Source organism: Aethalodelphis obliquidens, unplaced genomic scaffold (genome assembly GCF_003676395.1).
Source record: "Aethalodelphis obliquidens isolate GAN/ISIS:26980383/991018 unplaced genomic scaffold, ASM367639v1 scaffold90, whole genome shotgun sequence".
NCBI lineage: Eukaryota > Metazoa > Chordata > Mammalia > Artiodactyla > Delphinidae > Aethalodelphis > Aethalodelphis obliquidens.
This window is the reverse complement of record NW_020838034.1, coordinates 1918753-1940360: the sequence shown is the minus strand read 5'-3', so window position 1 is coordinate 1940360 and position 21608 is coordinate 1918753. Positions and strand designations below refer to the sequence as shown.

Below are 21608 nucleotides of genomic sequence, written 5' to 3'. Positions count from 1 at the left end.
GAATGAGATTTCAATAAGAGACATATCTATGAAGAAAATCACCAAAATGTTTTACTTTAGTAAACTATTTATTTAGGGTAACTGTATATACAGAGCACTGGGGATACAAATATGAATAAGATAAGTTCCTGTCCTCAAGGATTTGGATATATTCACCACTTAAAAAGTATGTTAAATTCTATAACAGGCCAGTATACAAAATGTTATGACACACAGAGGAACTCAAGCACTAACCACTGACATACTGAAAATGTGACATATATACTACTATAATTTGAGTAGACAGGTGGGACAAGGACATGAAGTTGTAAAAGTAATAATGGACTATATCAGATATGGTGTACTTTTTTATTTGAGGGAATTGAAACTTTATTGTAGATGCAGTTGGGAGCTATTGAAGGATTTTGAACAGGGAAGATGAAAATTATTTCATATATTGTATCATTGAGAATAGGCTAGATTTTGCAGTGCTAAAAAAAATCCCAAAATTTCAGTGACTGAAAACAACAAAGGCTTTATTTTTTATTCATGCTGTATGACCATGACAGGTCTGCTCCATATTGTCTTCCCTCTAGTAACCTGTCTGATGGAGCAGCCTCTATCTATCTGGAATGTTGCTTGTCTTATGAAACAGAGTAAAAGGCCACAGCGAAGCACTAACTAGCTCTTAAAATTTCTGCCCAGAAGTAACATATGTTACTTCTCACATTTCAGTGCCAAAGCGAGTCACATGGTTAAGTCTTATGTCAAGGAAGTATGGGAAGTATAATCCTATCAAGGGAGGAACAGCAAATATTTATGAATGATAATATAGTCTGCCACATAGGCATTTTAGAAAAATGTAAAACATTACAATATGGAGAATGGACTGTGGCACGAGAAATGTGTGAAGACAGTAGATAATGGCTTCAGGTTTGGATATATTAAATTTGAGCTGTCTTTGGGCTATTGAGGTAGAGATGTTAGATAGCCATTTGGACGGTGTGGTTTATAGTTTATGACACCTATGGTAGAGATACACATCTAGCAGTATGTAGATAAACTTGAATTTGGCAGTGAATGAGGCCCAGGGAGAAAGTGTAATTTGAAAAGATGACAGCGTTGGAGATTTAAGATACATTAGATTTGAGAGGGAAGTGGATGAAAAGATGTCAGTGAATGACACAAAATTTTTAAACAGTTTTTTTGTTTGTTTGTTCGTTTTTTTGCGGTACGCAGGCCTCTCACTGTTGTGGCCTCTCCCGTTGCGGAGCACAGGCTCCGGACGCGCAGGCTCAGCGGCCATGGCTCATGGGCCCAGCCGCTCCACGGCACGTGGGATCTTCCCGGACCGGGGCACGAACCCATGTCCCCTGCACCAGCAGGCGGACTCTCAGCCACTGTGCCACCAGGGAAGCCCTTAAATAGTTTTTTAATAAAAAAGGTAAAGAGTACATGTCATAGAAATCTCTTAATGTCAGACGTAATAAAGAGGTCAAGAAAGATTTGGACAGAAAGTGTGAAATGATTGGGGAAAAGTGGTTTTTGGTTTTTTTGGCTGCGTTCAGTCTTGTTGCTGCACATGGGCTTTCTCTAGTTGTGGCAAGCAGGGGCTATTCTTTGTTGTGCAGCATGGGCTTCTCATTGCGGTGGCTTCTATTCTTGCGGAGCACGGGCTCTAGGCATGCGAGCTTCAGTAGTTGTGGCTTGCGGGCTCTAGAGCGCAGGCTTAGTAGTTGTGGCTCACAGGCTTAGTTGCTCCACAGCAGGTGGGATCTTCTCGGACCAGGGCTCAAACCCGTGTCCCCTGCATTGGCAGGCAGATTCTTAACCACTGCGCCACCAGGGAAGTCCTGGGGAAAAGATTTTTTAAAACAGTTTGCAGGTAGAGGTAAAGTTAGAGCAGTTTGGAGGCTTGAGATGAGGAAAGGGGACTGTTAGAATTTAGGTAGTATTGGAATAGATTAGACCTCTCTATTTCCAGTAGTGTGGTAGATTAGATGTGCAGAGCAAACAAACTTCTTGGTACCAAGAACTAAAAATACTAGATAAAATGTGGAAAACATTTCTTAAAATATTTGCTGAACTTTGAAATGCATAAATAGAAAACCAGAAACTTTCAGAAAGCTTGATTCAACACACATAAAGAGCATTAGAGCTACTTAACATCTGCTTGAGTCCTGGTGGTATAGAGCCTGGTTATTGGAACACATTCAGGTATAAGAGACAAAGGACAAAGCCTAGAACTCCAGCAGACAGAAGTTCACATCAGATTTCCCTGCATAGATGTGTAACTCCTTAATGGTGACACCAGTGTAAGAGCAAATAGAAACAAATCTATCACAGAAGCTAGATCCTTGTTTCAGTTTTAGCTTTGGGTGGAGCAGAAAAACGAGTTTCTGAACACAAGCTCATACTCACCTTCTGTCTCTCATGCAGATTTATATTGCCTGTGAGACAAAGAAAAAAATTAATTAAAATTTGTTGTAGGTTGGTCGTGCCCCCAGTTGCCTTGCAGAGCCAAAGGCAAGCTTAATTTCCGTTCAGTATAAAGCTAAGTTTTTCTTGATCAATGTATCCTCCATCTTGGTTGACCTAGCATTCTCATTTACTCCAGCAGCCCAGGAATGGCAGCCTTTATTTTGCAATTGAAAGGCAAATAAATCAACCAGAAACTATGTATATTCAATTTCTCCAACTTAACATGTTAAAAAAAGGAAGACAGCAAAATCTGAGCATTTAACAGTGTATCATTACAGTGTCCAGCATCCAATCAAAAATTAATAGACATGCCAAGAAGCAAGAAAGTATGACTTAGTGGAGTAAAAATCAGTCAGTGGGAACTGCCACAGAAATAGCATGTGATGGAATTAACAGACAAGTACATTAAAACAGCTATCTTTGAGAATTTAAAGGAAAATATGAATATAGCGAATAGTAAAAATGGAAGATATTTTTAAAATCTAATGTTAACTTCTTTAGGTGATAAATATCTGAAATGAAAATTTCACTGAATGGGATAACAGCAGATTAGACACTACAGAAGAAAAGATCTTTGAACTTGCAGAAATACTAATAAAATCTATGTAAAATGAAATGTAGAAGTGGGGGGAAAAAAGTGATATAAAATGAATAGAATTTCAGTGACCCTGTGGTACAGTATCAGCAGGGCCAACATACATAGGATCTGAGTCTTACAAGGAGGAATAAAAAATATTTGAAGAAATAATCCTCAGAACTTTTTCACACTTAATGAAAGTTATCAGCCCATAGATCCATGAAGTCCCACAAATCCCAAGCAGGATACACAAACATACAGAAATCAAGGGACATCATTATCAAATTTCTTAAAACTGGTGGTTAAGAGAAAATCTTAAAATGAACCAGCAAAAGCAAAGAGACAAGAAAACACATAGTATACAGAGGAACACTGGAACGAATCACAGCAGATGGATTGTCAGAGATGTTGTAAGACAGAAGACAATAAAAGTAATGTCTTTAAAATGCTGGAAGGGGAAAAAAAACCTATCAATTTAATATTCTATAACCAGTGAAATACCCTTCAGAAATGAAGGCAAAATAAACATTATCAGAAAAACAAGCTTAAAGAATTGGTTGCCAGCAGGTTTACGGTAGTAGAAATGTTCTTCAAACAGAAAAATCATAGTAGATGGAAACATGGCTCTACCAAAGGAATGAAGAGTTCCAGAAATTTTCAGTAAATAAATATAAAACACCCTTTTCTTATATTCTTTTGAAGTTCATGTGGAATTATATCAAGGTAGCATCATATTCTGGACCATAAAACATCTTAATAAACTTTAAAAGTTTGAAATCATACAGAATATATTTTAAGAACACAATGGAATTGAATTAGAATTCAGTAACACAGGATATCTTGACATTCCCCAAATAAGTGAAAAGTTAACAACACACTTCTAAATAGCCCATAAGTCAAAGAGGAAATCACAGACAAAATTAGAAAATCTTTTAAATTAAATAAAAATGAAAACACATACATTTTATGGAGTATAGCTAAGTCTGTTTTTAGCTTTACAAAGTTACGTTATTAAACAAAAAAGGTCTAAGCCCAAACTCTCACCTTTAGGAAGCTAAAGACATTAGAACAAATTAAACCCAAATTAGATGGAAGAAAAATGATAAATATAAGAGCAAAAATAAACAGAAAACATTAATCAATGAAAGCTTATACTGGTTTATCAAAAAAAAAATTTTTTAAAGGAGAACTGTAGCTGAAAGGATTAAGAAAAAAGAAATTGAATTAGCAGTATCAGGAATGAAAGAGAGGATATCAGTGCAATTGCTACATACCATAACAGGACAATAAGGGAGCATAATGAACAGTTTTATGCCAATAAATTTGATTAAAAAAGAGCACATTCTTTGAAAAACAGCTACTAAAACTCAAGAATAAATAGCCTAAAGAGCCCTACATCTATTTAAGAAATTCAACTTGCAGTTTAAAACCATTCTACAATGTAAACTCAAAGCCCAAATAGCTTCAATCATGACTATTTAAGGAAAAAATAATAGTAAGTATATAAAAACTATTCCAGAAAGTAGGAGCATTTTCCCAGTGCATTTTATGAAGGCCAGCATTACCCTGATTCTGAAACCAAGCAACGCATTACCAGAAAACTACACACTATTAAGCATGAATGCAAACGGTACAAAATATTATCAGATTGAATCCAGTATGTTGAATGTATAGCATACCAGGACCACGTGGGTTTATTTCAGGAATGCAAGGTTGGATTAACATTAGAAAATCAATTAGTGTATTTTACGAAATTAACAGAAAATCATAATCATCTAGGTAAAGAGAAAACATTTGCCAAAATCTAACATCCATTTTTAATTATTTTAAAAACCTGATTTTTAGAAATAAAAGGCATACAGATAGGAAGAAGAAAAAATATATCTGTTTACAGGTGATATGATCTATAGAAAAATTCCTAAGAAATCTGTCAAAAAAACCACTGAACCGGGCTTCCCTGGTGAGAATTTCACTTATATTCCTTTGCACTTAAAACATTGTCAGAAAAAGCACTGGACTAGAAATATATGTATTTAAAGTTTAGTTCTTTATTCAATATTTAGCTGTTGAGTCTCTTAACTGGACCTTCATTTTTAAAGAAATAAGCTCTATTCTTTCTGCTCCTCGTCTCAGAGAGTGAGAATTGTTTTTTTGACCCACCACGTTTTATTAGGGAAACATGGGCCAACTTTGAATTTATTGTGGGTACTGTAATGTACCCTATTCAGGAAACTATCAGCTTTCCTGTGAAAGACAAATGCATATGGTATTGGGCTGGCCAAAAGGTTCGTTCGGTTTTTTCTGCAAGATGGCTCTAGTAGCACTTAGTTGTTTTTAACTTCATTCAAAACAATTTTGTTAGATTGTATGTGACAGTTGTCATATCAGCGTACATTTAAAAAAAGACTTATCAGGACTTCCCTTATGGCGCAGTAGTTAAGAAACCGCCTGCCAATGCAGGGGACATGGGTTCTATCCCTGATCCGGGAAGATCCCACATGCCACGGAGCTACTGAACCCATGTGCCACAACTACTGAGCCTGTGCTCTAGAGCCCGCGAGCCACAACTACTGAGCCTGTGTGCCACAACTACTGAAGCCTGTGTGCCTAAAGCCCGTGCTCTGCAGCAAGAGAAGCCACTGTGATAAGAAACCCACGCACCTCAACAAAGAGTAGCCCCCTCTCGCCGCAACTAGAGAAAGACTGCGTGTAGTAACGAAGACCCAACGCAGCCAAAAATAAATAAATAAATTCTTAAAAAAATAAAAAAAGACTTACCAAAATTGGTGAATTTTTGTGTAGCCATTTTAATATTGAAGATGGAAGGAAAAAAGCAACATTTTCGGCATATTATGCTTTATTATTTCAAGAAAGGTAAAAACGCAACTGAAATGCAAAAAAAGATTTGTGCAGTGGTTGGAGAAGGTGCTGTGAGTGATCGAACGTGTCAGAAATGGTTTGTGAAGTTTCGTGCTGGAGATTTCTCACTGGATGATGCTCCATGGTCGGGTAGACCATTTGAAGTTGATAGCGATCAAATCAAGACATTAATTGAGAACAGTCAACATTATACCATGTGGGAGATAGCCGCCATACTCAAAATATCTAAATCAAGTGTTGAAAATCATTCGCATCAGCTTGGTTATGTGAATTGCTGTGATGTTTGGATTCCACATAAGTTAAGCGAAAAAAACCCTTCTTGACCGTATTTCCACATGCGAATCTCTACTGAACATAACGAAAATGTTCCATTTTCAAAACACATCGTGACGGGTGATGAAAAGTGGATACTGAACAATAATGTGGAATGGAAGAGATCACGGGGCAAGCGAAATAACCCACCACCAACCACATCTAAGGCCGGTCTTCATCCAAAGATGGTGATGTTATATATGTGGTGGGATTGGAAGGGAGTCCTCTATTATGAACTCCTTCTGGAAAACAAAACGAGTAATTCCAACAAATACTTCTCCCAGTTAGACCAACTGAAAGCAGCAATTGATGATCCAGAATTAGTCAGCAGAAAACGCATAATCTTCCATCAGGATAACACAAGACCACATGTTTCTTTGATGACCAGGCAAAAACTCTTACAGCTTGTCTGGGAAGTTCTGATTCATCCTCCGTATTCACCAGACATTGCACCTTCAGATTTCCATTTATTTAGGCCTTTACAAAATTCTCTTAATGGAAAAAATTTCTATTCCCTGGAAGACTGTAAAAGGTACCTGGAACAGTTCTTTGCTCAAAAAGATAAAAAGTTTTGGGAAGATGAAATTATGAAGTTGCCTGAAAAATGGCAGAAGGTAGTGGAACAAAAGAGTGAATACATTGTTCAATAAAGTTCTTGGTGAAAATGAAAAATGTGTCTTTTATTTTTACTTAAAAACCGAAGGCACTTTTTTGGCCAACCCAATATGATATTTAATCTTGCTATGAAAAATAGAGTGGTATTCCTTGTCTTTTATTCTTTGTAAAGTTATTTAACCAGTTGTGTTCAGTTTTTATCATGTGTGATTTGTTGTCTTATTTAGTGAACGGAGTTCCGTCTCGAAGTCCAAGATTGGTTTCATCTGGGGATGACTCTGTGGATAGTCTGCTGCAGCGGTTGGTACAACATGAGGACCAAGAGCCCCTGGAGAAAAATATTGATGCTGTGATCGCATCTGCCTCTGTGCCACCTTCCTCCAGTCCAGTCCATAGCCACAGCAAGGAGCGAACCCTGGGAAAACCAGACAGCCTTCTAGTGCCTGCAGTCCCCAGTGACTCTTGCAGTAGTAGCATCTCACTCCTTTCTGAAAAGTTGCCCAGCAGCCATTCCCCCCATCATATCAAGAGAAGTGTAGTAGAAGCTATGCAGCGCCAAGCTCGGAAAATGTGCAATTATGACAAAATCTTGGCCACCAAGAAAAACCTAGACCACGTCAATAAAATTTTAAAAGCCAAAAAACTTCAAAGACAGGCCAGGACAGGGAATAACTTTGTGAAACGCAGGCCAGGTCGACCTCGGAAATGTCCCCTCCAGGCTGTGGTATCAATGCAAGCATTCCAAGCTGCCCAATTTGTCAGCCCAGAATTAAATGAAGGTGAAGAAGGAGCAGCACTGCACCTTGGCCCTGATACAGTTACAGATGTCATTGAAGCTGTCGTTCAGAGTGTAAACCTGAACTCAGAACATAAAAAGGGATTGAAGAGGAAAAGTTGGCTGTTGGAAGAACAGACCAAGAAAAAGCAGAAGCCATTCCCAGAAGAAGAAGAACAAGAAAATACTAAAAGGTAATTTCTTGTTTAACATTCTGAGTAGAGAAAACTAGCTTATGCACAAATGTAACATATCTGTGCAGCTGAATTGTACATTTAATCTAACAACCTTTTACTATATAAGACCTGTTCTTTTTTGTTATAAGTGTTTGTTCTTATGGCTGTCCAAAATTGTAAATAATTAAGAAGCAAGGGGGAATGTAACAATCTAACACAAGGCCCTTACTATACAGATGAGGAAATCAAGACCCAGAGAGATTTTGTGTGTTTTATCCAGTGTATAAATATGAGTGGAATTATTTTTACTATCACACTATTTTATCTCCTTGGTGCTCTAAAACTTTTCATCCCTATCGTCAAATACATTTTTTAAGTCTTTCTGTGTGTTAGATTTTTTTCTTAATTAATTAAATAATTAATTTATGGCTGCATTGGGTCTTTGTTGCTGCGCGTGGGCTTTCTTTAGTTGCAGCAAGAGGGAGCTACTCTTTGTTGCAGTGCGCGGCTTCTCATTGTGGTGGCTTCTCATTGCAGAGCACGGGCACTAGGCGCTTGGGCTTCTGTAGTTGTGGCTCTCGGGCTCTAGAGCGCAGACTCAGTAATTATGGTGCACGGGCTTAGTTGCTCCGCAGCATGTGGGATCTTCCCGGACCAGGGCTCTAACCCATGTCCCCTGCATTGGCAGGCAGATGCTTAATTAGTGCACTACCGGGGAAGCCCCTAGATTGTTTTTTAATAGTTTCTTTTTTATATTTTTACTTTTCCCCAAAAGGTGTAGGGCAGAAGTCAAAAATCACCCCCCACCCCCACCCCCGAGAAGACCATTTAATCCTTTTGTTATATATCCAACCAGATTCTTTCCCTGAAGGAATATTTGATTTTTATTTTACTTATTTATTTATTTTTTGGCCTCTCCATGTGGCATATGGGATCTTAGTTCCCTGACCAGGGATGGAACCCGTGTTCCCTGCCGTGGAAGCGCGCAGTCTTAACCACTGGACGACCTCTGTTTACAGAAGTTTTTCGTAGCTCTCTATGCATACATCTGTGAAAAAATACTTTTTTTATAGAGAATATATGGGATTTAAATTTCTTTCCTGAGAATACACACTCATAAATAAATCAGTGAAACTAGAAGTTTACTGATTCACGAGTTAAAGTCTCTTCACATGATCTCATTTCTTCTCAAATCCTATTTTCATGGATAAGACTGTTAATATATTGTGTATCCTTTGATACTTTTCTTATGCATTTATAAATACATGCATATGCAAAGCTGTTATTTTATATAAGTGGTAACATACATTTTATACTTAATTTTGTAACAACTTTTCTCTTTATAATCTTGGCGATCTTGTCATTTAGTACATATAGAATTACCTTATTGCATGTTAAGAATATATCATAATTTAATTATTCTCTTTCAAAGGGTTACATATTACTTTTTTACATATAGGTCTTAAATCAGCTGAAATTTACTCTTGTATAAGGTATGAGTTAGTGCTATGTTTATTGCCAGTTATTTATCAAGGTTGCAGATTTGTAAGCATTTTTGTTTTATATGTAGTGTCTATAATTTATATTCCCATTGGATTTTTGTGAAGGTTTTTTTCTTTGAAAGGGGAAAAAATTTAATTAAGAGATTTAAATTTTTTGTTTTTTTGTTTTTTTGGATTTTTTTGTGGTACGCGGGCCTCACACCGTTGTGGCCTCTCCCGTTGCGGAGCACAGGCTCTGGATGTGCAGGCTCAGCGGCCATGGCTCATGGGCCCAGCTGCTCCGCGGCATGTGGGATCTTCCTGGACCAGGACACGAACCTGTGTCCCCTGCATCGGCAGGCAGACTCTCAGCCACTGCGCCACCAGGGAAGCACAATTTTTTGTATTTTTACATGGCGGTCTTAGCACTATTAATTGATCATCACTTCCCTACTTGTTTGAAATGATACCTTTATCATATAAATTCTTAAATATCTTTGGGTCTTAGGGTCTTCTTTTATATTTTTATATTCTCTTCCCATCAGTCTGTTTTGTTATCAATCTGTTATTTCTGTTTTCATTACTGAGGCTTTTAAAATATCTACAAACAGAATGACTTTTGCCTTCGCTATAGTAAGAAAGTGACAATTTGAGACATCTTAACCAATCACTTTAGGAAGGGTCATGTTAAAAACGCGCCTCAGAGAAAAGGCGTTATTTCAGATAAGCCCTTCTGTTCCAGCAAGTTCTAGTAGCATTAGTCAGCAACATTAAACACTTATTTTCCACAAAATTATATTCTGGAATTTGAGGAGATTATAAAGAGAAAGATACAGTTTCCACCCTCAAGAGATTGTGTAGGTAAGGACATGGCACAGTGAGTTCCCAGAGATAGCAACAGTTTTTCACCTTTCTCGAACTGGAACCTACTGTAGCACTTGTTATATAGCAGGAGTTTGTTCATTTGTTTCTTTATTTTATTTTTTAAATATATTTATTTATTTTTGGCTGCGTTGGGTCTTCGGTGCTGCACACCATCTTTCTCTACTTGCAGCAAGCAGGGGCTACTCTTCGTTGCAGTGTACGGGCTTCTCACTGCAGTGGCTTCTCTTGTTGCGGAGCATGAGCTCCAGGCGTGCAGGCTTCACTAGTTGTGTCACGTGGGCTCAGTAGTTGTGGCTCTCAGGCTCTAGAGCACAGCGCAGTATTTGTGGCACACGGGCTTAGTTGCTCCGCAGCATGTGGGATCTTCCTGGACCAGGGCTCGAACCCATGTCACCTGCATTGCCAGGCAGATTCTTAACCACTGCACCACCAGGGAAGTCCCTCTTAATTTATTTCTAAATTATTTATTGCAAAATTATTTCATGTGCTGAGGGTAAATACAGTTGTAAGCAAATATAGAAATATTCCCTGTCCTCATGGTTCTTACATTCTAACTATTATGAAGAATTATTTAGGTTTATGAGCTTATATTAGAGGTAATTGACTCAGTTTTTTTGTGGAAGTAATGACTAAGGTAAAATCTGAAGAACAGACTTTATTTGTTATTTAGAGGAGCAACACCAGAGCATACATTTTAGACTGGTAAGTATGAAAAAGCATGACAGGTTCAGGGAAATGAAAGAAACGTTTTGCGGCCAAAACACATTAATTAGAGTAGTATGGTGTCAAATGGGTCTAGAGAAAAGGTGGTAGGGACCAGATCTTGCAGAGGTCCTTGTACACCATGTTAAAGAGTTTGATCGCTATTCATTGATTAATAACAAACCAGAATGCAAAAGAATATTGTAATGATTATGAGCTGGGTTCTAGATTCAGAAAACCCTGCGTTCAAATCCTGGATCTAAAAGGAAAAAAGAAAAAATTTTTAAACTCATGTAAAAAAATAAAATTATTAAAATATTAAAAATATTTAGAACTGAGTAAATACTGTGCTACATATTGAAATTTGTGGGATGTATCTAAAGAGGTACTAGAGGGATATTCATAGCCATTAATGCTTATATTATTTTCAAGAATGCTGAAAATTTACGAATGAGGATATTACCAAACAAAACTTGTGTCTGCTCGCTGGTACACAGTAAAGCCAAACTAATGATACCAGGTTGTGATGAGGGAAAGTGCAGCATTTATTACAGGATGCCAAGCAAGGAGTTCAGGACAGGTAGTGCTTAAAAAGCCCGAATTCCCTGATGGGTTTTAGGAAAACATTTTTATCTTTAATTTTTAAAACTAATCTTTAGTGGAGTATAGTTCTCTACAATGTTGTGTTAGTTTCTGCTGTACAGCAAAGTGAATCAGCTATACATATACATATATCCCCTCTTTTTTGGATTTCCTTCCCATTTAGGTCACCACAGAGCATTGAGTAGAGTTCCCTGAGCTATATACAGTAGGTTCTCATTAGTTATCTATTTTATACATGATATTGATAGTGTATATATGTCAATCCCAATCTCCCAATTCATCCCACCTCCCTCCTTTCGCTCTTGGTATCCATTCGTTTGTTCTCTACATCTTTGTCTCTATTTCTGCTTTGCAAATAAGATCATCTGTACCATTTTTCTAGACTCCACATATATGCGTTAACAGACAATATTTGTTTTTCTCTTTCTGAGTTACTTCACTCTTCATGACAGTCTCTAGGTCCATCCACTTCTCTACAAATGACCCAGTTTTGTTCCTTTTTATGGCTGTGTAATATTCCATTGTATATATGTACCACATCTTCTTTATCCATTCTTCTGTTGATGGACATTTAGGTTGCTTCCATATCCTGGCTATTGTAAATAGTGCTGCAGTGAACATTGGGGTGCATGTGTCTTTTTTTCAGTTATGGCTGCTGGGTCATATGGTAGTTCTATATATAGTTTTTTAAGGAACCCACCATACTGTTCTCCATAGGTGGCCGTATCAATTTACATTCCCAGCAGTGCAAGAGGGTTCCCTTTTCTCCACACCCTCTCCAGCATTTATTGTTTGTAGATTTTTTGATGATGTCCATTCTGACCAGTGTGAGGTGATACCTCATTGTAGTTTTGATTTGCATTTCTCTAATAATTAGTGATGTTGAGCATCCTTTCATGTGTGTGTTGGCCATCTGTATGTCTTCTTTGGAGAAATGTCTATTTAGGTCTTCTGCCCATTTTTTGATTGGGTTGTTTGTCTTTCTCATAGTGAGCTGCATGAGCTGTTCGTATAATTTGGAGGTTAATCTTTTCTCACCTGCTTCATTTGCAAATATTTTCTCCCATTCTCACGGTTGTCTTTTCGTCTTGTTTATGGCTTCCTTTGCTGTGCAAAAGCTTTTAAGTTTAATTAGGTCCCTTTTGTTTATTTTTGTTTTTATTTTCATTACTCTAGGAAGTGGGTCTAAAAAGATCTTACTGTAATTTATGTCAAAGACTTTTCTGCCTATGTTTTCCTCTAAGAGTTTCATAGTGTCTGCCTTGCATTCAGGTCTTTAATCCATTTTGAGTTTATTTTTGTGTATGGTGTTAGGGAGTGTTCTGATTTCATTCTTTTACATGTAGCTGTCCAGTTTTCCCAGCACCACTTACTGAAGAGGCTGTCTTTTCTCCATTGTATATTCTTGCCTCCTTTGTCATAGATTAGGTGACCATAAGTGCATGGATTTATCTCTGGGCTTAGGAAAGCATCTTTAAAGGCAAGGTGAGGGAGGGGCATCCCAGGTATATCATCAGCTCATGCACAAATCTGCAATTGGTTGATGGTGAGGTAACAGGGTGGTGTCACAGAGGTTAAGATTATCAGTCCTTAGGTGCCAGTAGGTCTGTGGTGCTTATGATCATCAAGTAAGTAATTTCTCCCATTTGGTTTTAGCATCTGTAAAACAACTTCAGGAAATGTGCATCAGATACTATTATCTAGGTACTTCAGAGAGGAAATAAGCAGAGGATATAGGGGAGGGGTCTGTCCTGGGAAGACCCCATAGGGTCCTTCTTGGTTACAAAGAGTCCAATTAAGAAATTCTAAAAACAATGGGACTTCCCTGGTGGCACAGTGGTTAAGAATCCGCCTGCTAATGAAAGGAACACGGGTTTGAGCCTTGGTCTGGGAAGATTCCACGTGCCGCGGAGCAACTAAGCCCACAAGCAACAACTACTGAAGCCCGTGCACCTGGAGCCTGTGCTCCACAACAAGAGAAGCCACCGCAATGAGCAGCCTGCACACTCTAACGAAGCGTAACCCCCCCCTCGCCGCAACTAGGGAAAGCCCGTGTGCAGCAACGAAGACCCATTGCAGCCAAAATTTTTAAATTTATTTAAAAAAGAAAAGAAATTAGAAAAATGAGAATAAGCCCCAAAATGTAAAGGACAGAGATAAAACATATACATTAAATTAACAAAATAAAACTAAGGTACAGTAGAGAGAGTCACTGAAGACCAAAGTTTGTAATACTAATGATAACGAATAAAATATACAAACTTCTGGTAAGGTTGATCAATAAAGGAAGAGAAAGGGAATAATAAAATTAGGAACTAAAAAGGAAATAAGCTATATATGAGAGATTAAAATGTGAGTACTCTAAGAACTTTATGCCCAACAAATTGTAAAACTCAGTTGAAATGTATGTGCTGTATTCCTAGGAAAAATACCTACTCAGAAAGAAATACCCTTTGTGCTTCTGTAATGTAAATTGAATCTACGACGTCTTGCCACACGAAAGCACCAGGACCAGGTTTAAAAGAGGGTTCTATCTCTCTTTAAAAAGATCATTTCAGTCTCATTAAAACTCTTTAGAGAATATGAAGGGAGTTTGAAGAGGAATACACATACAGAAAGTGTATAAATAGAAGTAACCAGTTTAAAAAATTATTTTTAATAAATTTATTTATTTGTTTTTGGCAGCATTGGGTCTTCGTTGCTGTGCGCAGCCTTTCTTTCGTGGTGGGTGCGCGGGCTTCTCATTACGGTGGCTTCTCTTGTTGCAGAGCACAGGCTTAGTTGCTCCGCAGCATGTGGGATCTTCCCAGGCCAGGGCTTGAACCCATGTCCCCTGTATTGGCAGGCAGATTCTTAACCACTGTGCCACCACAGAAGCCCTAAAAAATTTTTTTATAAAGTTAACACCTATGTAGATACAGAACAGGTGAACATATAGAACATTGGTAGCATCCCATGTTCTTTCCCAGTCATACACTACTTCCTTGCCAGTAGCTATAATCAATCTCCTGAATTTTACCTTTTTTCATACCATTTTAAGTGTCAATGTAGACAATATAGTTTAGTTTATCCTTCCTGGACTTCACTGAAATGGAATTATACAGGACATATGCTTTTGTGCCTCACCTTTTTTGCTCAACATATAAATGTAAAACCATCTCTGTTGTTGCATGTTGCTGTAGTTACCTCCTTTTTGTTATTTTATAGTTATCCATTGTTTGTATGTAATAGTCTTCCTTTTTTTTAAATTTTTTTGAAGTATAGTTGATTTACAATGTGTTAATTTCTGCTGTACATCAAAGTGACTCAGTTATACATATATATTTTTTTCATATTCTTTTCTATTTATGGTTTATCACAGGATATTGAATATAGTTGCCTGTGCTATACAGTAGGACCTTGTTTATCCATACTGTATATACTAGTTTGCACTTGGTAATCCCAAACTCCCAATCCTTTCCTTCCCCACCTCTCCTCCCCCTTGGCAACCACAAGTCTGTTCTCTATGTCTGTGAGTCTGTTTCTGTTTTGTAGATAGGTTCATTTGTGTCGTATTTTAGATTCCACGTGTAAGTGATAACATATGGTATTTGTCTTTCTCTTTCTGACTTACTTCGATGAGTATGATAATCTCTAGATCCATCCATGTTGATGCAGATATAGAGTTTTTCTGTTTTACTGTTGGGTTATTTTCATTTTGACACTATTACCCAAAAATGCTGCTCTTAACATTCCTCTAATGTTCACTGGTGGATATGGACACTAATTCCTCTAGGGTATATACCTAGGAATGGAATCACTGAATGAAACAATGGATTTGCCCCAAGACTTAATTTTAAGCTATGGTATATTGAGCTAGCGTGGAACTGAATATAGAATTGGATAAGAGAAACGGATCCATACATGCAAGCTTGCTATATGATGGAGGTGACACTACATATCAATAAGGAAATAAAATTATATTCAATAAACGGTGCCCCAGAAGTTGATATTGCATAGGAATGGGAATGAAATTGGATTCTGTCTTAATCCATGTATAAAAGTCAGTTCCCAGTTGGTTAAATAAATACATAAGTGTAAAAAGCAAACCTTCAAACTTTTAAAGGCTAATACAGAAGGAGGAAAACTTTATGACCTTGTTTCTCAGAAAAGAGTTCATAAACAAGATATCAAAAGCAGTAAGCATACAGGTAAAGATTGATATACTGCATTATTATTAAAACTAAGAATTTCCGTTTATCAAACATCATCCGAATAAATGTATGAAGATTTGCTACAAACTGGGAGAAGAAATTTATAAGATATAATTTATAGGGCTTCCCTGGTGGCGCAGTGGTTGAGAGTCCGCCTGCCGATGCAGGGGACTCGGGTTTGTGCCCCGGTCCGGGAAGATCCCACATGCCGCGGAGTGGCTGGGCCCGTGAGCCATGGCTGCTGAGCATGCGCGTCCGGAGCCTGTGCTCCACAACGGGAGAGGCCACAACAGTGAGAGGCCCGTGTACTGCAAAAAAAAAAAAGAATAAGATATAATTTATACATTTTTGGTATCCAGAGTATGTAACCAAAAAAGTATTTCAAAACAACCCAGTATGATCCAGCAATTACCTTTTACACAGCTTAGGAAAACTCCTGCCCAATGATCACCAGAAAGCATTTTTTGGAAAAGTAGTAGCAAGATTGATTATAATATATAGAAACTGGAAATATCCCAGATTAACAGGAAAAGGAGTAAGTATATTACAGTTTTTTGTATAATGGAATATGATATGGTAATAAAAATTAATGAATTATAACTGACATGTAATGATAATGAATGAGTCTTAGACAAGATTAAATGAAAGAAACAAGACCCTAAAAATGATATACTAACTGATTTTGTTTTTATAAAGCAAAAAAAAAGCCACAAAAATAAACCATGTATTGTCTTAATGTAGATAAATATATCATAAGCCATATTTTATTTTATTTATTTTTAAATTTTTTGGCTGTGCCACGTGGCTTGTGAGATCTTAGTTCCCTGACCAGGGATTGAACCCAGGCCATGGCAGTGAAAGCACTGAGTCCTAACCACTGGACTGCCAGGGAATTCCCATAAAGCCATATTTTAAAATACCTTACCTCTTCTTTCTCTTTTCTTTCCTGAAGAATTCAGTCGTAAAGCCATTTGGTAGGTATCTGTATGGGATGTGGAAACCATGGTGACCCTGAGCTGGGAGGCTAATTGAGGTGAAGAGTTGGGTTATGGGGCGAGGGCAAGGGAATGTTAACCCAGCCTACGGTGTCAGAGCCCGAGTGGGATAAGAAGGATGCTCTTGTAATGAGAGTGCACAGTGTCGGGTATTAGGGACCAGCAAGGTTAGGAAGTGTCCATCTCAGATCTCCTTAATAAGAATTTTTAAAATTCTATGAGTAGGCATTTGCATTTCCTTTAAAGCCCCCAAGGTGATTCTGATATACATGGTCTATAGACAGAACTTGGAGAAACATGGCACTTGAAGAGTTTATATATGTAGAATATATACAGACACATATAAGCAGGAAAGCAGAAAACATTTTTGATTTTAGGAGGAAGAAACATAAGGTAAGGCACAGAAAAAATGAATTTGGCTATAAGGAGAATAGGAAAAAATAAAATAAAATATGAAGCCAATCCATCTCATAACCAAGTAAGATTTATCCCAGTTATACAAAACTTGTTCAACATTTGAAAATCACGTTAACAGGCTAAAGAAGAAATATCACATGGTCATATCAGTAAATGCAGAAAATTTTTTGACAAAAATCTAACACATGTTCATGATAAAAAGCTAGCAATCTAGGAATAAAAAGAAACTACCTCAACCTAATAAAAGCTATATGTAAAAAACCCACAGCTGACCACTTCAGTGGTGAAAGACAGAGGTTTTCCACTATTATCAAAAACTAGGAAAGGAAGCCCACTTTTGCCGCTTCAGTACAATTTTGTATTGAAATTCCTAACCAGAGCAGTTAGGCAAGAAAAAGAAAAGCCTGTGTTTATGGGGTGGAAGACTTAAGATATCAGTACTACCCAAAGTGATCTACAGATTCAGTGCAATCCGTATTAAAATCCCAGTGATGTTTTCTGTGAAATAGAAAAATCCATCCTAAAATTCATGAGGAATCTCAAGGGATTCCAAATAGCCAAAACAATCTTGAAGAAAAAGAACAAAATTGGAGGACTCACACTTCTATATTTTTTTCTTTTTATTGTCCTTTTGCACTGGCTTCGACCTTTAACTGATGTTGAATTTAAGTTATGAGAGCAGACATTTGTCTTTTCATTGATATTTGGGAAACTGTATTCAGTCTTTCACTATTAAGTATGAGGCAAAAAGAAAATCTAGGAAATTCCCTGATATGTCATTGCTTAGGTCCCAAGGTACCTAGCCAATCTGTGTGCTTATGTTTATTTTATATATAATTTCAAGGGTTTTTAGTTGTACTTAATGGGAGGATAGGTAGAAGTGTCTATTCCATCTTTGCCTGGAACTATATTCACCTTAATTTTTAAAGATGTTTTTGATTGATTTAGAATTCTCTTTTGACAGGCTCCTCCCCTCCCCTTCCTTTTAGCACTTCCAGATGTCTTTTCATTGCCTTCTGGCTTGCATTATTTCAGACATGAAATCTGCATTCATTCTTATTTTTGTACTCCTGTATAGACTGTGTATTTTTTCTCTGGCTCTTTTTATTTTCTTCATCAATAGTTTTCAGGAAGTTTATTATGATATGCCATACTTGATTTTTTTTTTAGTTTATATTGCTTCTGGTTTGTTTAGCTTCTTGGAACTTTGGGTTTATACTTTTTATCAAATTTAGAAAAATTTTGGTCATTGCTCTTTTTTTTCATTTTGAATTTTTTAATATTGTAAATGTCACATTATTGTGTGTATGTTTTTTGTTCTTTTCTATATGTTCGATTTTATTTTGGTAGGCAGTTAAGTTACTTGTGGATTGGTTTGGATTCTTTTGAAGTTAGTTTTTAAGCTTTATTGGAGCTGGCTTTTATTCCAGAGATAGTTGAGCCCTACAAAAATGGATAATGTTACCCTCTGGGATCTCTATTGAATGCCCACAGTGTTGGGCAGTGTCTTTCACTCTCCCTACTGGAATCTGAGTATCTGTCATCATGTGGGAGCTCTGGAAATTGTTTAGGTTATAATACTCTGGTGGTTCTTTGTCCGGCCTTATGGAATTTCACCTTGCACATACACAAACTTAGTATTTAGCAATGTACTAAAGGAGACCCTTACACAGATTTCTAGAGTTATTTTTCTCCATAGCTTTCTCCACTCCAGTACTCTGCCTCACAAATTCTAACTACCTCAGCCTCTCCATATTCTGATCTCTTTTCAACTCATTAAGTTGGCCATTCTCTGCTTTGGCTCTACTCCCTCTACCTCAGTCCTTGTAAAGGCAAAGTGGTTATAGGAATCATCTCTTTCTATTTTATTTCCAATTTTCTCAGGGATCACAGTGCTATAGTCACTGTTGTCCAGTGTCTGATAATTGTTTCATAAACTTACTTCAGGTTTATTGTACTTTGCTGTGTTTCTATTAGTTTCTGTCAGGAGGACAGAAATCTGGTATCTGTTACTCCAGCATGACCAGATGAGGAAGTCCACATGTCTCTTTTGATAATTGCTCTGATGTTTTTTTAATAGATAATTATTTGTAGGAAAAAAATTTCACCATAAAATTATCTTTAAACTTCTCTTTCTAGCTTTACTGAAGCAGCAGTTGAGATTCCCAGTCCTCCTGAAACCCCAGCCAAACCTCCCGAACCTGAAAGTACCTTGCAGCCTGTGCTTTCTCTCATCCCAAGAGAAAAGAAGGCCCCACGTCCCCCAAAGAAGAAGTATCAGAAAGCAGGGCTGTATTCTGATGTTTACAAAACTACAGAGTAAGTAGTGGTACCTATCAGCTGACATCCTTTAAAGACCTGTCATTCTTCCATGTTTTAAATAATACTTTGACTATCAAGAAAAACAAGAAACAATACAAATGTAATATACACAAATACAAATCTCATCACAAACACCTCAGTGTTCACTGTACTCATGATATGTTGTTTGGGGCTAATTATTTTCCCTGATCTTTATCTTCTCTCTGCCTTTCTAGATTATATTTCTGTAGTTTGGATTCTAATGATGCCTGTTTTGTTAATTGAAATTAAGAAAAGGGACACTCTGCTTGTATCTAAAATGATCTTGATGGTTTTCTACATTCATTCCTCATTTGTTAAATGCTGTGTTCCAAACTATTTGCCAGATGAGTAAAATACTTCTTATTTTTAAGAACTTCATATTCCATTGGGAAAGTTCAGCTTGATAAGTCCTCTGATGGAAACATTTTAAAACCCCAGAGAGCTATCAACTCACTATATCATTCATTAAGAAGTAGTTCACAGAGTATACTTGAGTTAGGTTTTGGACATTCAGCAGTAGTTTGCAAGATGGAGAAGGGCATTCCAGTTAGGATAGCATGTACCAAGGCACATACTAGGATGCGAAGACTTTTCATGTATTAGAACAACTCAGAAGTTCACTTTTCCTGAAATGTGGTGTCGTGGAAAATAAGCATTGTGTGATAGGGACCGTGGACTTTACTTACTCTTAAGATATTTATCCCACTAAGCTATAGGAAATTTAAAATACTATTTTTAGAAAAGGAAGTGCAAATTTGTGTTTTAAGATAACTCTGGCTGGGCTTCCCTGGTGGCGCCGTGGTTCAGAGTTCGCCTGCCGATGCAGGGGACATGGGTTCGTGCCCCGGTCCGGGAAGATCCCACATGCTGCGGAGCGGCTAGGTCTGTGAGCCATGGCCGCTGAGCCTGCACATCCGGAGCCTGTGCTCCGCAGCGGGAGAGGCCCATGTACTGCAAAAAAAAATAAAATAAAAAATAACTCTGGCAACAGAGTGGAAAATGAATTGAATGAGAGAGTTACTAATGGCAGAAATTCACAGTATCCATCAAAAGGTCATGAGGAATTCTTGAATTTAGGCAAGAAAAGAATGAAATTGAAAGAGGAACAGTTACATTTTAGAGATACATCTGACTTGGTATGGTTAAAGTGATCAACATATAAATCACAACACTTTATTTTGCATTGAAAAGATCTTTCATTAATTTGCCACTGAGGTAGGTATCACATAAACTCTTTGTACTCCATTTCTGCTGCTTGGGTCATGAAAACGTTTTATTAGTTAGGCTTAGTTTCAGCTGCCAATGATAAGAAACCCTCTCAAATAACCAAGACTTTTTAAAGATAAACATTTATTTTCCTTTAATTTAAAAAAAGTTGTGAAGTACACAGTTCAGAGTTAACATGGTATCTTCACAGTGTCTTCAGGGACCTAGACTCCTTTTTTTCTGTTCTTCCATTTCAACACTAAGCTTGCGTTCCTATGGTTACCTTTTGTTCCAACATAACTGCCATAAGGTCTTCATTACAGAGAGGATAAAAGAGGAAAAGGGAGTAAAAAACAAGTATTGTACCTTCTTTGTAAGGAAGCATTATGGAGTGAATGTGTTCCCCTGAAATTTCATATATTGAACCCCTAATCCCCAGTGTGATGATATTGAGAGATGGGGCCTTTGGGAAGTATTGAATAATTATAGGTTATTTGGGTGGAGCCCTCCTGAATGAGATTAACATCCTTATAAAGAGAGACACAGAGAGAGATGATTTCTCTCGCTACTATGTGAGTATACAACAAGAAAGCAGTATCTGCAAGCCAGGAAGAGGGCTCTCACTTAGAAGCCAGCCCTGATCTTGGACTTCCCAGCCTCCAGAACAGTGAGAAATAAAATTTTGTTACTTAGACCACCAAGTCTATGGTAATTCATTATAGCAGCTAATCTGACTAAGAAAGGAAACTTCAAAACCTCATTTACAGTTACTGACTGAAACATAGTCGTGTAACCATACTTCAGCCACAGGGAAGGCTGAGAAATAATGGTCATTATTTCAGGTGACAATGCCTGAAAAAAAATTAGCATTGTCACTACAAATGAGAAGATGAAAATGCATTTGGGGAAGATCTAATACAGTTACGATTTTAAAGGAATGTTTTTGCTGAATAGAAAAGCAGGTATAAAGTTCTCCGCTAAAAACTAT

At 37.4% G+C, this 21608-nt stretch overlaps 1 protein-coding gene across 4 annotated transcripts in view; it reads left to right on the top strand.

The window, feature by feature from the left end:
- Positions 1 to 21608, top strand: part of ASH1L (ASH1 like histone lysine methyltransferase) — a 213130-nt gene that overhangs the window by 82411 nt on the left and 109111 nt on the right. For all 4 annotated transcript variants that reach the window (XM_027095164.1, XM_027095162.1, XM_027095163.1 and 1 more), the window contains 2 exons: positions 7072 to 7813; positions 19211 to 19390. In XM_027095164.1, coding sequence (XP_026950965.1) covers positions 7072 to 7813; positions 19211 to 19390 — 922 coding nt within the window. The remainder of the gene's footprint in view (positions 1 to 7071; positions 7814 to 19210; positions 19391 to 21608) is intronic.